Source organism: Odontesthes bonariensis, chromosome 3, assembly GCF_027942865.1.
Source record: "Odontesthes bonariensis isolate fOdoBon6 chromosome 3, fOdoBon6.hap1, whole genome shotgun sequence".
In the NCBI taxonomy this organism is placed as follows: Eukaryota; Metazoa; Chordata; class Actinopteri; order Atheriniformes; family Atherinopsidae; genus Odontesthes; species Odontesthes bonariensis.
Genome location: NC_134508.1, coordinates 45,791,058 through 45,808,294, shown reverse-complemented (window position 1 = coordinate 45,808,294; position 17,237 = coordinate 45,791,058). Strand labels below are relative to the sequence as shown.

The window sequence follows — 17,237 nt, the reverse complement described above, 5'->3', positions numbered from 1 at the left end:
GTTTATTAAGCCCTTCAAAAGCAGATTTTGTAAAGCCCACTGCTGTCTCCTGGGAGAAGCTTCAACAGCAACTGACTGTGACTGATCTACAGAAGTGCTTACACAGGTGGCAAGTCTCAAAATAATACGATGCCAAGACACAGGTTTTTCCAGCAGAACTATGCATTCTAACAAGATGAGATGTATTACTCATTTTATCCATCGGTAATTTTAAAGTTACAGCTGTGCAGCTTATTCAGCTTATGTTGTTTTTTATATGTTGACATACATATTACTAATTCACAGCAAAAGTCACCTCAAAGAACTTTGTGTCATTCAGCCCTGACAGTCTTGTGAGAATTTTCTAGAAAACCTAAAACATTCCATTTAAACTTTCTATTTCTCAGCCTCTAAAGAAAATAGAATAATTACATAAAACCAATTAAACTTTCATCTTTCTTAATAAAAAAGTAAGAAGGGTATGGTTAAAAAGTTTGATGCAGATTTTTATTTATTTTTCCCTTGACAGGTCCATTTGCACAATTACTTAAGCCAGACATACTGTGTAATAAAACAGTAGCCATCAGACTAACCAAACCAACAGTTACAGGCCTCCGTCTAATTTCAAGTTATCTTGGATCTAAAAGCACCTTTGTGCTGTTGAGAGTTTCTTACTGGGACGAGTGTTGTTTCCGTCTTTTTCTGTGTTCATCAATGCTTTTAGCAGTTATTTTTAAAAGCACTTTATGTATGCTTGGAATTGTTATTGAGTTATTGTAAAGGTGTAATCCACAATGCATAGCAGGAAATATCTGCATCAGGTGATTTTCTTATTTACCCTAATATAACTACTTTGAAGGACAGCACTGTGAAAAACAATGTCTAACAATCGTTGTTTCTCAACATAAAACAGAAACTATAACATCACCGTTTATTATTTAGATTCACTGTCTATATTCGTAATTCAGCTTTTGCAATGGTGACATTTCTAAACGCAAAAGCAGTGTTTTGGGAACCTATACTTTTGGTGTATGACATCCTGTAACACACCATCCAGGTCATGGTAATCATAAGAGCTTAAATAAGGTCAACTGGACTTCTTCTCGGATCTTGAAGATGTTTCACCTCTCATCCAAAAGGCTTCTTCAGTTCTGAACGAGATGGTGGGGAGTATCAGCTGATAAACAGAGAGAGTCGTTACAGTAACATGTGTCACTGAACCCCCTGACCAATGTGATTGCCTTTAGAGTCATTATCACCTCTGAATCGTCTACCTGCCTGAAAGGGCGGGTTTTGGTGAGGAGGAGAAGAGACCTTACCACCACTTGCAGGTGGTGGTAAGGTGATACCTGAGAGCACGTCCCCTGTTCACAGATGTTTTTCCAGTTAATGTTTATGCATTTTGCAGACACTTTTATCCAAAGCGACTTACAAATGAGGATATAATATTACAGTTAACGTCAAAGCTAACAATAAGCTACATAGAAGGAAACCACAAGTCAGACTCTGTCAGAGGTGACAGTGTAGAGATAGAGAGCAGGCATAGAGGGAAGTAGAGAAAGAGAAAGTGCATTAGAGGAGATAGGGAAGTACAGGGTAAGTGGTAGGGTAGGAGATGTTCTCTTAAGAGCCGGGTCTTCAAGAGTTTCTTGAAGAGACAGGGATGCCCCAGTTCTGGTAGCGCTCGGCAGGTCATTCCACCATTGTGGAACGGCACATGTAAAGAGTCTGGATTGTGTTGAGCGTGGTGTAGGCACAAGTGTTTTTTTGTTTTGTTTTTTCCCTTGTTTTTTTATTCTGATCTCACTGTGAAGCACTTTGTGAATCCTTTTCTGCGAAAAGTGCTATATAAATAAATTTTACTTACTTACTTACTTACTTACTGCTACACCACAATCCTGTGATGACCGGAGTGACCGAGTTGTGACGTAAGCCTTTGCGAGAGCATTCAAGGAGATGGGAGCCATTCCATTAAGGACTCTGTAGGCTAACATCAGGGACCTAAATTAGATGTTTAATTGAGTTTAACATTGACGGCTTCCTTGCCTCCTCTCTCAAACCTTCTGTCTTCTCTGTCCATAATGTGTACATTAATGTCCTCAAAAGAGTGTCCCTTTTCCTTCAGATGTACGTGAACTGCTGAGGGTTGACCTGAAGAGGTGGCTCTCCTATGTGCCATGCGCTTGTGGAGCTGTTCTTTGATCTCTTATATGGAGGTCCACACACTCTTCGCTGCACTGCACTGCATATACAACACCACTCAGTTTTTGTTTGGGTGTTTTGTCCTTTTAGGTGAAGCAGTCTCTGTCTGAAGGTGTTCTTGGGTTTGAAGTGCACTGGAATGTCTGGTAGGAAACAGACTTTGTGAATAAGATCCAACATCTGAAACTGTCCCCATTGTGTCCTTTGATGTGACCTCATTTTTACTTACCTATTTAAGCAACAGTGGAGACTGTCAGGAAATGCTTGCTGCAAGATGTCTCACTGAATTCCAGAACCAAGTTTACTCATCAGATTTGTGTCCTGTTGAACCTCTGCCTCTCCACCACCTATTTCAAATACAATGACTGTTTCAACAGAGAGAAACACGACTGTGCCATGGATTCTCCAGTGTCCTCCATTGTGGCTTACCTTTATATGGAGGAAGAGGAAAGCAAAGCTCACACTGAGCTCATACAAAAGAACAGCACCAAGCCACTAGTTCAGATATGTGGACAACACCTGGGTCAAGATCAGAACTCAAGAATTGGAAGCTTTCACAAAGCAAAACTTGGTGGACAGCAACGTCAAGTTCATGAGGCAGGATGCAAAAGACCACAATCTGCCTTTTTTTGAACTGTGGTGTGTATATTGAAGAGGATGGAAGTCTTCCAGGTTTACAGGAAACCCACACATACTGACCAGTACCTGCTTTTCGACTCACATCATCCACTAGAACTTCAACTGGCTGTCATCAGAACTCTACACCAACGGGCAGAGAGTGTACCTACTAAGGCTGAGGGAGAACAAAAGGAACATCAGTACTCCAAGGAAGCTCTTCAGGCCTGTGACTATCCAAACTGGGCCTTTGTAAAATCAGTAAAGACAAATGGACTAAACCACACAGGTAGAGAAGCTAAGGAGAACAGACGTAAACATACTGTAATTCCATATGTGGCAGGAGTCTCAGAGAAACTGAGAAGGATCTTCTGCAAACATGACATTCCAGTGCACTTCAAACCCAAGAACCTCCTCAGACAGAGATTGGTTCACCCATGGAGGTGGAGGTGTTCTCAGGTATCACTTTACCAGCACCTACAATGCAGCATTGTCCCTTCTCCCGAGGCAGTTTCGCAACCATTCACACCTTAGATCCTCAGACCAAAAGTCACCTTTTCAGGAAGATAATGACTATAACAACATGGACATTAGTCAGGGGGCTCTCTGCTCATAAGTTGATATTGTGGACTTTGTGGGGCAGCTGTAACTCAGGAGGAAGAGGAAGACCAGTGTTAGATCGATTCTTTCAATGGCAGCTCAAGAACAAGCCGGAGGAATCTCAAGTTAAATAAAGTGTTTATTGGTAGTCACAATTAATGTTAACCCTTTTATGTACATATTTCAATTAATATATTCAGTGATATGTATTGTTTTTGTTGTTTCATAAATTCATGTGTCATTCTATTGATTCTGTAATTAATTCATTTATAGGTGGGTGGTCATAATGTTATGGCTGACTAGTGTATGAGTTCTGATATTTTGCATATAGTTATCAAACTTCTCCTTATGTGAGGTGAGGAGACATTTTATTCTGTCTTTTTACAGTTGCAACACCAGAAAGCATCAAATTACATTTCATAAATAAAGGAGTCTGTCATTTCACCAACCTCACACTTCTTTTCTTTGGAAGTGGATAGAGTGTTTTAAAAGTGTTCAAAATATACTTTTTAAAACATGTAGGACACAAGAGGCATCTTAGTCCATTCAATGAATATTCATCATTTTTGTTACATGTGGTGGGATGATGGTCACATGACTCACCCACAGAGAGTATTATGCAGGATGTGAAACTGTCAGACAATATTAGTTTATTATTTGAGCTTAATTCAACAAATTACTCAGATGTGGAAAACGTTTGAAGAAAAGTAGATTACAGCAGTTTTGAATATTTAAAGGACTACAGATTTATGCAATGTAAAAATCAGAATAACTTGTTTTATCTGAAACATTATTCATTGTGATGTAGAGGAAAATAGCAAAGCTGTTGTTTAAATTGAAGATACACACTTTAGTTTCAGAGCACTTGAGGAAATGTGTGTGCTGTATTTGTGTCTGTCTTCTTCACAACAATAAATGACAAAGGGTGGTGACTAATGGAGTCCCACTGTAATTAAACAGTGGAATGTTACACAGAAGCACGTTTGAGACATGACAGAGTGGATTTTTCTGGGCTCTGTGACCAAACAAGTCCTTCAAGATGTTGGCTGGTTGAACTGTCTATACTTCCACTGTAAGAATGATGAAGAAACAAGATCAAAAAGGTTATCAGTTAGTTGGGCAACAATGGCTGAGGTACCGAGCTGTTAGCCATCAGGCCTCTTTGTGCTGTGTCGGATTAAAACAGTCATTCCTTCCAGTATCACCTCCCTGTTCACACCATACTGGAGCTACTGGAGAAAAACTGAGAGAAAAAGGAACAATACATTAAAAGCCTGCACATAAGTGTATTACAAAGTTTTGTAGAGTTTATTAATGTTGTAGGCTATGAATAACATACTGCACTGAGGAAAGGGACATTGAAAGCTGACAGCACAAAACCTAGGGCCATGGGAAAGAAGGACCTGCAGAGGGAAACAGAACATGTGACATGGGAAAATCGCTTTCCATTTGGACATTTTGGCAAAAAGCTGACTTTGACAATTTTGCATTTTACAGTTGAAGTGTTGTATGATTAACATTATGCCATGATATGCAACAACACAGACGACTTGCTGAATATTACCAGCCTCAGTAACACTGTCAAAGTGTTGCTGTAGTACCTTGTAGTATCTTGCTCTACCCGGTGATTAATCAAACCAACAGGGAGCTTATCAAGTTCATGCTATTTCTCTCTCTTAAAAACACCTTCACTTACCTGAATAGAAGCACAAAACCGTAACTCTCCACCAGCATTCCGATGAATGGCCAACGACACAGTACCAGGGACACTCCTCCAAGAAAGAAAAGAGTTCCTCGAAACTTGTGTCTTTGGAAGAAGAACCCAGCTGTCCTCTTGAAGCCAATAATGAACGTTAAACCAGCCAGGAACAGAATCTAAGTGGAAAGAAAAGTTTTAAACCTACTTAACATATTCTGACCATATTCTTTATCCAGATATTCTGCCTTTCTGGCATTCAGATTTCACAATGGGATGCTTTGCGCCCTCTTCAGGTTTTAGGTTAGGTTAGGTTAGGTTTCTTTATTAGTCTCCACAAAGGAGAAATTTGTCTCAGAGACAGGGAGGTTACAGCACCATAAAACACATAAGAGGATAACACCAACAGACAAAACAGACAACAATAAAATGTAAGGTACAGGCTCAGAAACATTGGATGTCCCAACCCACTGCCCCTGTCCCATCCAGTCCATACCCCCCCCCCCCCCCCCCCCCCCCCACACACACACCCAATACCAACCCATCCTCCAGAACCAACGACGGGCTCACCGATAGGCCCACCGATGGGCTCACCGATGGGCTCACCGATGGGCCCACCGATGGGCTCACTGATAGGCCCACCGATGGGCTCACGGACGGGCCCACGGATGGGCCCACCGACGGGCCCACCGACGGGCCCACCGACGGGCCCACCGACGGGCCCACGGACGGGCCCACGGACGGGCTCACCGACGGGCTCACCGACGGGCCCACCGACGGGCCCACGGACGGGCTCACCGACGGGCCCACCGACGGGCTCACCGACGGGCCCACGGACGGGCCCACGGACGGGCTCACCGACGGGCCCACCGACGGGCCCACCGACGGGCTCACCGACGGGCCCACGGACGGGCTCACCGACGGGCCCACCGACGGGCCCACCGACGGGCCCACGGACGGGCCCACGGACGGGCTCACCGACGGGCCCACCGACGGGCCCACCGACGGGCTCACCGACGGGCCCACGGACGGGCTCACCGACCGGCCCACCGACCGGCCCACCGACCGGCCCACCGATGGGCCTAATATTTGTGTTAATGAATTCTTGTGTGACAAGATCATCTCTTTTTTCATAGGTATTTTAAAGAATTTTTGTCTTACATTGTGAACCAAGATTTAAAACACGGTTTTCACCTTTTACTTACCCAATGAAGAGGTATCTCACTGAGATGGTGACTTATTGCATTTTTAAGCCTTGTTTGATTAACAAATGTCTCCAGTATCTTTCAGTATTGGTCATCTTAATGTAATTTACTGTATAGAAGTTGGGTATGAGAAGTTGGGTTTTGACAATGTGCAGAGAAAAATGACTCACATTCCCAAAGGCTAGTAAGACAGAGTCAAAGTACAGCAGCACACCAAAGAGCAGAAAAAATAGACCAAATCCCATCAGACCAATACCGATCTCTGGAAGACAAAAATACAGAGAAAATGCATCAGAAAGTAACAATGAAAATAGTGATGGTAATGTGCTTTTCAATAACAACAGTATTGTACATCAGTGTAGGTGTTGCAATGTAAACAGGCTACCCAGCTAACAAATGACTTCTGGGTCAGGCATGACCCAGGCCAAGGAGAAGACATATTAGCCATTTAGGTTGAAACTTTACATTTTGTACACTGAACAGGGGGCCCGAGGGTTAGCTGGCGCTGTGAAAGACAGACCTGTCGCCTTTACGAAGAGGGAACAGTCTCTGGTTAACTCACACACACGCACCAACAACCCACAGATAAAAGGCATTTAGCCTCAATCCAAAGACTTAGGGAAGCACTTGGTGAAGGGGTGTAACCGGTGTATTTAGGACCCAAAAGCAGCACTCTGGAAATCAGGAACCGTTGGTAATTACTTTTATTTACCAGCAAAACTCAGCAAACAGTCCAATCTTCAAGCTAATAGCTTCCACACAGTCTCTGGATCTCCGGCTAGAGGAGTCAAAGCTAGAAAAACAGACAGATGCCAGAGACTCTGAGGCAGAGCACGTGGTCGGGGACAGAAGGCGAGGGGGGCAGGTCGGAGGCAGGCAGGGTCGGCAACAAGAAATCAGGCAGGTTATGAATGAGCTGCAGGAATGAGCTGCAGGAATGAGCTGCAGGGAATGAGTAGCAGGAATGAGCTGCAGGGAATGAGCTGCAGGAATGAGCTGCAGGAATGAGCTGCAGGAATGAGCTGCAGGGAATGAGCTGCAGGAATGAGCTGCAGGAATGAGCTGCAGGGAATGAGTAGCAGGAATGAGCTGCAGGGAATGAGCTGCAGGAATGAGCTGCAGGAATGAGCTGCAGGAATTAGCTGCAGGGAATGAGCTGCAGGAATGAGCTGCAGGAATGAGCTGCAGGGAATGAGCTGCAGGGAATGAGCTGCAGGAATTAGCTGCAGGGAATGAGCTGCAGGGAATGAGCTGCAGGGAATGAGCTGCAGGAATTAGCTGCAGGGAATGAGCTGCAGGAATGAGCTGCAGGAATGAGCTGCAGGGAATGAGCTGCAGGAATGAGCTGCAGGGAATGAGCTGCAGGAATGAGCTGCAGGGAATGAGCTGCAGGAATGAGCTGCAGGAATGAGCTGCAGGGAATGAGCTGCAGGAATGAGCTGCAGGGAATGAGCTGCAGGAATGAGCTGCAGGGAATGAGCTGCAGGAATGAGCTGCAGGAATGAGCTGCAGGAATGAGCTGCAGGAATGAGTAGCAGGAATGAGCTGCACGGAATGAGCTGCAGGAATGAGCTGCAGGAATGAGCTGCAGGGAATGAGCTGCAGGAATGAGCTGCAGGAATGAGCTGCAGGGAATGAGCTGCAGGAATGAGCTGCAGGGAATGAGCTGCAGGAATGAGCTGCAGGGAATGAGCTGCAGGAATGAGCTGCAGGGAATGAGCTGCAGGAATGAGCTGCAGGGAATGAGCTGCAGGGAATGAGCTGCAGGAATGAGCTGCAGGAATGAGCTGCAGGAATGAGCTGCAGGAATGAGCTGCAGGGAATGAGCTGCAGGGAATGAGCTGCAGGGAATGAGCTGCAGGAATGAGCTGCAGGAATGAGCTGCAGCTGAACTTGCAGTTTAGTGTGGTTGGATTGATTAGGCTGGAGTGGCTAATTATTTTCCATTTGCAAATGGGGGATTACTAAGTTCTCTCTTTGTTTGTGTTTTCTTTCTGTATTTCTTTTGGATTTATCCCTTTTAAAATGTGACACTGTGCCTTATACAGCATTACAGCTTAATAATTATCATGAGATTGTGTGTTCAAACCATACTGGAAATGCTGCTGTTTTTTACTTTTTTAGGTGGAAAACTTCGCCACAGTCCATCAGTCCCCACAGTGTGAGATAAGCAGACTTTGGAGTTCCACCCAGGCATATGGAACCAGAAGCTTCCTGCTTGCTCGCTCTCTTTTGCTCATGTCTTCCATTTTTTTTATTCTTGTGCTGGTCTTTTTGCTCTTCCTCTCAGTGCCTACTTATCCATTCCCAACGATTTTTGTTTTGAGTGTTTTTTGAGAATGCTATCTTAATTCAGTTATCAGTGGCAGTGTTTTTTTTGCCAGTCTTGGCAAAGCGCTGCGTAGCTCAAACTGGACCACCCACAGGGTCGCTCAAGACTTTGCTGTTCCATTGAATCAGCGCTAAAACTTTCAAGTTATTTTGAAAGTACTCTTTGGTCAGTTTTGACACGCTATCTAACAAGCATTAGTCCTAAATTCACATCCCGGTCACACAACATGGAGGAAAGCTGCAACAACAGGACCGGGGTCCTATAAGCATCCACCTTATTCTCTGCTACTGGCAACCAAACCATGGTCTTTGATCAAGGTTTCATCTCAAAGAAAGATCTCTCCATGAGAGTCTTTCTGGTTTGCTCAAAGTTCTGGTGGTGTCTTAACCCAAAAGAACCCAGACCCAGTTTTCCTTAAAGAAAGTTATTTGAGTTTCTCATTCTCTGACGTCTTGACGGTGCACACCACTGTGCACACCACTGTGCACACCACTGTGCACACCACTGTGCACACCACTGTGCACACCACTGTGCACACCACTGTGCACACCACTGTGCACACCACTGTGCACACCACTGTGCACACCACTGTGCACACCACTGTGCACACCACTGTGCAGCCTCATTTTGTTGAGCTGAAAGGGCTATCACTGGTGAACAGAAAGTCAAATCCTTATCTGATTTGGTCTCATCCAACCACTGTTTTACAAACCCAATTCCAAAAAAGTTGGGACACGGTGTAAATTGTAAATAGAGCAGTGTCTCTCAGAAGCAAAGATGGGTAGAGTTTCAACAATCTGTAAAAACTGTGTTTACAAATTGTAGAGAAATTACAGATGAATGTTTCTTAGTGTAAAACAGTGAAGACTTTGAGTGTTCTATCCTCTACAGTACCAAAAGATTCAGACAATCTGGACATACAGTCAAGCCCGAAATTATTCATACCCCTGGCAAATTTTGACTTAAATGTACTTTTATTCAACCAGCAATTTTATTTTTGACCGGAAACGACACAGGCATCTCCCAGGAGATAATACGATGATGTCCAAGAGGCATCATTGTGGAAAAAAATATTCCTCAGCTTTTATTCACATTTGAACAAAAAGTGGCATGTCCAAAATTATTCATACCCTTCTCAATAATTACTAGAAAAGCCTTTATTGGCTATTACAGCAATCAAACGCTTCCTGTAATTGCTGACCAGCTTTTTGCATGTCTCCACTGGTATTTTTGCCCATTCATCTTTAGCGATGAGCTCCAAGTCTTTGAGGTTGGAGGGTCTCCTTGCCATCACCCTGATCTTTAGCTCCCTCCACAGATTCTCAATTGGATTCAAGTCAGGACTCTGGCTGGGCCACTGCAAAACGTTAATATTTTTGTCTGCTAACCATTTCTTCACCACTTTTGCTGTGTGTTTTGGGTCGTTGTCGTGCTGAAATGTCCACTGGTTCCCAAGGCCAAGTTTCTCTGCAGACTGCCTGATGTTGTTGTTGAGAATCTTGATGTATTGCTCTTTTTTCATGGTGCCATTTACTGCGATCAAGTTCCCTGGTCCATTGGCTGAAAAACACCCCCAAAACATTAGGTTCCCACCACCATGTTTGACAGTGGGGATGGTGTTCTTAGGGTTGAAGGCTTCTCCTTTTTTATGCCAAATGAAGGACAGATCATTGTGGCCAAACAATTCAATTTTTGTTTCATCTGACCATAAAACAGAACACCAGAAGTCTTCTTCTTTGTCCAGATGAGCATTTGCAAAGGTCAAGCGGGCTTTTGTGTGCCTTTTCTGGAGAAGTGGCGTCCTCCTTGGTCTGCGTCCGTGGAACCCAGCAGTGTGCAGTGTCCGTTGGACTGTCTGCCTTGAGATGTTGCCACCAGCAGAGCCAAGATTCACCAGGATGGCCTTGGTGGTGATCCTTGGATTTTTCTTCACCTCTCTCACTATCCTCCTGGCCAGCACAGGTGTCACTTTTGGCTTCCGACCACATCTTCTGAGATTTTCCACAGTGCGGAACTTCTTGTATTTTTTCATAATACTTTGCACTGTAGCCACTGGAAGTTGAAAACATTTTGATATGGCCTTATAGCCCTTTCCTGACTTGTGAGCGGCCACAATGCACAGCCGCAGGTCCTTAGTGAGCTCCTTTGTCTTAGCCATGATTGTCCACAAGCCAACTGCAGAGAGCTGCTGTTTTTCACCTGTTGAGTTGATTAAACTGTTCCCAATGAATCAGGGTAATTAGGATGCTTTAAAACAGCTTGGACTATTTGGAATGGTATAGAACTTTGGATTTTCCCATAGACTGTGACAGTTTGCAAAGGGTATGAATAATTTTGGACATGCCACTTTTTGTTCAAATGTGAATAAAAGCTGAGGAATATTTTTTTCCACAATGATGCCTCTTGTACATCATCGTATTATCTCCTGGGAGATGCCTGTGTTGTTTCCGGTCAAAAATAAAATTGCTGGTTGAATAAAAGTACATTTAAGTCAAAATTTGCCAGGGGTATGAATAATTTCGGGCTTGACTGTATATGGAACATAGCTTATAAATCATTATTGGAGGTGTGCGACCTTCAGGCCCTCAGGCAGCTCTGCATTAAAAACAGAGCTGATTCTGTCCTGGAAATCCCTGCCTGGGCTCAGGAAGCCTTCAGAATCAGAATCAAAGTTAAAGCACATCCTGCATCTAATCCAGCAGCACGGCTCGGTAGTAGAAGAGTCCGGCTGCTGGACCGAGCTGCCTGCAGTCCAGAGCTGAAAACATTTCAAACACACCAAAGAAGAGCCAGGACTCCTCCATCAGACAGGAACGGGACAACATTCCTCTGCCAGAGGTCCAGCTGCTGGGCTCCTCAGTTCCAGATGTTTACAGATGTTGTTAAAGAAGGGGATGCTACACAGTGGGAAACATGGAGCTGTCCTAACTTCCCTGAGACGTGTTGTAATGAGATTCATCAAATTCAGGATGAGATAATATTTTTCATTAAATACTTTCAACATGTTAAATGTGAGAGTGAGACCCCTATTTTATTCCCCCATGATCTCACACTTCCCACAATGATCGCGTGAAGAAATTGTTCCTCCTCTTTCTACATTTTGTTGCTGTTCTGCATCCTTCCCTTCAACTCATCCGGATTTGGGGTCTTATTCCAGGCTTTATTTAGACTTTGGAAAGCTCAGTCAACTACTCTAACATATAAACAATTTTCCTATTGTCATGGTAACGCATCATAACAGATGTAAATACAGTTTAAAGTTCTATAAATTCTACAAAAAACAAGTTGTGCTTGTCAGAGACTAAAGCATTGTTTGTTGGCCTGTTTATAACCTTGCAGTTTTCTGGAATCTCTTTTGATCATCTTTTAACTGGTCCCACTCCGTTGGTACAGAAAATCCATCAACATTATTCACACAAAACAGAGTTGTTTCAACATGTTTTAGCGCCTGTTGTCTAACACAATAACATGTTCCCATGCACATTTCTGGATGTGCTTTCCTCAGGCTGTAAGCCGATTAACTCAACAAGTCAACAACTGGCAGCTGCATGTCAAACTGCAAAGCACTTTCATTACTTAGAATTTTGCGTCAGGGATAACACTTTAATTCTTCATGTCTTTAGCTTGAGATAAACAAAGAGGAGTGCCTTTCTTTTCTGAAAGCAAGCAGCTGCTCTTTCCCCACAAATCACAGCTACACTACAACACTTCAAAGAGAGAAACCATACGAACACTTACTCTGGAACTCTGTGATGTTTGCCATTGTAGTTCTTTGTGTTTGTTCTCCTTTTTTATTTGCTTGGATTGTTTCTTTGTGACAGGAAAAATGTTCTATCTTCCATGCTGTGACCTTTGTGTGTTGATGTTATCAGTGTGTGAGGTGAACATTAACCACAGTACTGAGGATTCTCGGGTAAAGGGTGGAATGATATCATTCCCTGAGTGATATCATCAGCATAGACATGCAAAGGGAGGGAGTTGAGGGTGCTCCAGCACCCGACCCAATTGCCATCCAAAATACTCCTTTGTTTAGACATATCTTGCATTGATCTTTGAATTCCTCCTTGAAATTTTATGAAAATCTGTTCACATCGTGTCAACAAAGAAAACAAAGATAGCTGACCTTAACAAACCCTCCAGTTTCACTGCCTTTAGAACTCATTTCTACATCCAGAGTTCAAGGCATTAAAAATGCAATCATTTCCACAACACAAATAACTACTCTGCAGCCAGCTAGACACCTAGAGCTGACACATTTCACACCTGTTACTGACAAAACAGTCGAAGAGACCATCTGCAGTCTGAGTTCATCAACGTGCTGCCTTGATGAGTTGCCCACTAGATTCCTAAAGTCTGTGCTGAGCAGTTTGTTACCACAACTCGCTCATCTAGTCAACATCTCACTCCAGACTGGAACATTTCCAAAGACCTTAAAAACCGCTGTCATTAAGCCGTAGGGTTACTTAACGTAATCCCTGGTTCTTTGATAACAGAGTGAGGTTGGCGTGGCCAACTGCGGAAGCTCCAATGACACAACGTCTGTCAGTGACAGACAGGTCGAGCTGTACTGGGGCCCCGCCCCCTCATACTATACAGCCGACCCGCCCCTCCAAAGTCATTCTCGTGTCTATGCGAGGAGGGACGTGATGGTGAAACACCTCACTCTGTTATCAAAGAACCAGGGATTACGTTAAGTAACCCCTCGTTCGGTGTTTCAGTCTGGGAGATATAGACCACTCCTGGATTGCATAAATCTCCCGAAGCTCTAAACAATTTAAAGCCCAGCAGATGCTGCTATGCAGGCCCTGGTCCGTTTGCCTCTGGCACGGCCCGAGACATCCAGCCTGTAAAACCTTACCAAAGTGTGGGGCGTAGCCCAGCTCGCACAAATCTCCTGAACTGCCACTCCCCTAAACAGGGCCCATGATGTGGCCATGCCCCTAGTGGAATGAGCCCTCAAACCCTAGGGGGGGGGGCTGCAAACCCTTACACCCATAAGCCAGAGATATAGCCTCCCCAATCCAGTGGGGCAACCTCTGACGGGACAACGGCTTGCCTTTATGGAGAGTGGCCCAGGACACAAACAGCTGGTTATCTTTCTTTCCTGAACCCTGCTGTCCTACTCAGATACACATGAAGCACCCTGACCGGGCATAATGTGTTAAGCTTCTTCTCCTCTGCTGAGGAGAATGGAGGAGGGTGAAAAGCCTGTAACCCGACTCCACCACCTTAGGCACAAACGCTGGGTTGGGTCTCAAACAGACTTTGGTGAGTCCTGGTGCAAACTGTAGACAGGAACGCCGTATGGATAAAGCCTGTAGGTCACTCACCCGCTTTGCTGTAGTCAAAGCCAAGAGCAAAGCTGTTTTCAGTGAAACACACTTCATCTCTGTCACCTCCAAGGGCTCACACGGGTGGAGAGAGAGGGCGTCCAGCACCACGGACAGCTCCCGCAGGGGAACCAGGGGTCTGGAAACTGGGAGCTTGCGCCGTGCACCTCTCATAAAACGACAGACAAAGGGATGTTGCCCTGTGGGTTTATCTCCAAAGCCCACGTGGCACGCCGAAATGGCAACCAAATACACCTTAACAGTGGAAAAAGCCTTTTCTTTGTCCACCAAATCCTGTAGGAAACACAGTAGGTCCGCCACTGAAGACTGAAAAGAGATGATGTGCTTCAAGTCACACCACTCCTCAAAAACCCGCCACTTACCGCTGTTAAGACAGCGAGTGGAGGAGGCTCTTGCATTCTGAATGGTGTCCATGACCTGTGCTGGCAGGCCTGCAGCACTCAAATTCCACCTCTCACAGGCCAAGCCCAGAGCGCCATGCGGTCTGATTTCCTAGGACAGAAGATCCTTGTGTATGGGGAGCGGCCACGGCTTGCCACCCAGTTGCAAGTGTCATAATTTTGCTTTTTAGTTTGAGTATTTTGAACAGTTGAAATTATTTTAATTATAGCACCAAGCAACTCAGTCCTAACTCCCAAGTCTTTTTGCATGCATGTTGTAACAGAAAGTTCAATTTGTGATTTTACATTTATGCTTTTAATGTACCAAAGCTTTCTTTTGGTAGCAGACAGAAGGTATAATTCCATACTTCTGAAATTTCTGTTGTCAAACATGACTTTCTATTATGTTCTGGTGCAGACTACATTTGAACACAGCAGAGAAATATGATTTACTAGAAATGCTCGTAAATCATATTTCTTACCAGCTGTCCCACTTTTAACTAAAATCTGAACAAAATTTTAAAAAATGATTAAAGGCATTTTTCTCGGCCGGAAAAGGGTGGAATGCTCTCTCCGGGTCGGGAATGAGATCCTTCCCCAAGTGGGGGAGTTGAAGTATCTCGGGGTCTCACGAGTGAGGGGCGAATGGAGCAGGAGGTTGACAGGCGGATCGGTGCGGCGTCTGCAGTGATGCGGGCTCTGCACCGGCCCGTCGTGGTGAAGAAGGAGCTGAGCCAGAAGGCCAAGCTCTCGATTTACCGGTCAATCTATGTTCCTACCCTCACCTATGGTCACGAGCTGTGGGTAGTGACCGAAAGAACGAGATCGCCAATACAAGCGGCCGAAATGAGTTTCCTCCGCAGGGTGTCTGGGCTCTCCCTTAGAGATAGGGTGAGAAGCTCGGTCATCCGGGAGGGGCTCGGAGTAGAACCGCTGCTCCTCCGCTTCCAGAGGAGTCAGATGAGGTGGCTCGGGCATCTGGTTAGGATGCCTCCTGGACGCCTCCCTGCTGTACTCCAGGTAAAATAGCAGGTAAGTAAAACTTGGGAAACTGTAAATGTCGGTTCTTTAATTTGAACTCTATTTACATGTAATAAAACAGCTCAGAGAAAGTGAAGTGGCATGCAGCTCTCAGTCTCCTGGATCGTTTCCACAGGCGTTCTGGAAGTGGCCTCAGGACAAAGTCTCAGTTGTCAACATTAAAAAGATTACCTGTTGCTTACTGTGTGTAGGAGGAAACACAGAGCTGGGGGCCTGGGGGCCTGGGGGCCTGGGGGCCTGGGGCTCTGCTGCGAGAGCAGGTGTACTGAGAGGACTGGAATTTATGGCCTGCGTTAACATATGTGTGAGGGTGTGTTTGAGGAAAAGTTTGAAAAAAGAGTGTTTTTGATTAGCCAAGAATGTTATGTTAATGAAATGATTTTTGTAATTCAGTTGTATTACAAGCACATTTTGAAAGTGAAAACTAAAATTTAAATTTCAGGTAACACTGAATCTGGGAGATCCTGACTGTCATAATGCACAGTGGAGGCTAAGCAGTCTCAGTGCTAGTGTGTTGTCATATGTTTGAATGAATTGATCAGTGATTTATAAAGTGTTAACGACAATGTTTTTCACATCATTCCAGCTTTTATGTGGAAGAGTCTGAGCTGTCTTTTCTTTTTAACTTTTTAAACTTTAAGAGTTTCACAGAAACAAAGAATGTAAAATGTGTTTGTGGCAGTGAACTTCTAACCAAGCAGCGGATCAGAGTAACAGCAGGAAATATGTTATCATTCCAGACTGCAAGACTTATTCCATCAGCAAAAACTGCAATGATCTCACAAGCATCTACAAAAGCACTCTATATGAATACATTCACTTTATTGCAACATTTTCTGATAGCAGGGAAATCTTGCATAGTTCAAGCAGTTTATTCACTGTGGTTTTCCCAAAGAAGCAACATTTGTCAGTGGCAGCAGAGTGTGGTCACAGAAACGCAAAGTATTATCATACGCTGAACAAAGTTTATAATCTTACACTGTATTTTTTTTATTTTCATCCCTCACAAATGCTACATTTAGTATCAAACACTGGGCAAACCCTTTTGACTGCCACTTGTTAACATATTATTTCCATCCATCCAACAATCCCAATATGTAAAACATGTCATTTGATGTAAAAATTGATCCCAAAATCGTTATCTCCACAGGAATATCTAGACATGTACAAAATACACATTGCCTCTTTTGTACTTGTTAACGTTCTAAAAAAGAGTTTAAAACCAGAAGAAAATAGAATATTATTCTTATAGTTCCTCACTTTCTGAAGGTCTTTCTGTAACGTCTCAGAAGCTGGCGTGGACACTCTTTAAAAGAAATAAGGCCCATGTTATCATTGATGCGTGTATGGGAAGCTGTGTGCACATGTGTGAGCCGTACATTCGTTAACACAGTGACATGGTGAGGACTCATCCTCTTGGAAATGTAAAACATTTTGTATGTTAAATTCCAGGCTGGTGTAAAGTCTGGCACCACTGCTGCCTTCACTTCCCACATCTTTCCAACCTCCTCCTTCAGCTCTTGGTCATTTCTCGAGCTTTTTGTGTTCCTTCTGCTTGATATTGCTGTTACTGGGCATTGCTACATCTATCACTGCTGCCTTCTTCTGTAGTTTGTTGGTTAGCCATCACCTGTTACCAGTCTGGATCTGATGAAGAATAAAGTAGCTCCCACAGAAATAAGTTCTGACAAATGGTACAACGTCCTCTTATAGTTTCTAAATGACCTCTACAATGAAAAGTGGGCTATTTGTTGTTCTGTCAAATTAAGAATAGTTCACATGTATCTGTTTTTTATGAATACACACCCATAGTATGAAAAGAGCTCAGGAAAAGTC

At 44.1% G+C, this 17,237-nt stretch overlaps 1 protein-coding gene across 1 annotated transcript; it reads right to left on the bottom strand.

The window, feature by feature from the left end:
* Positions 1-4,609: 4,609 nt before the first annotated feature.
* golt1a (golgi transport 1A) lies at positions 4,610-12,392 on the bottom strand. The gene is made up of 5 exons (XM_075460769.1): positions 12,368-12,392; positions 6,468-6,559; positions 5,093-5,271; positions 4,736-4,799; positions 4,610-4,639 (listed from the first exon to the last, which is right to left on the bottom strand). The coding sequence occupies exons 1-5, from the start codon at positions 12,390-12,392 to the stop codon at positions 4,610-4,612; spliced, it is 390 nt and encodes a 129-aa protein (XP_075316884.1).
* Positions 12,393-17,237: the final 4,845 nt, after the last annotated feature.

Bases quoted from the DNA above. Each gene is read 5' to 3' on its own strand.
- golt1a (XM_075460769.1), bottom strand. From the start codon at position 12,392: ATGGCAAACATCACAGAGTTCCAGA. The intron at 6,560-12,367 runs GTAAGTGTTCGT...TTTGTCTTCCAG, and splicing joins AAACATCACAGAGTTCCAGA to AGATCGGTATTGGTCTGATG. The intron at 5,272-6,467 runs GTGAGTCATTTT...CTTTCCACTTAG, and splicing joins TCTTACTAGCCTTTGGGAAT to ATTCTGTTCCTGGCTGGTTT.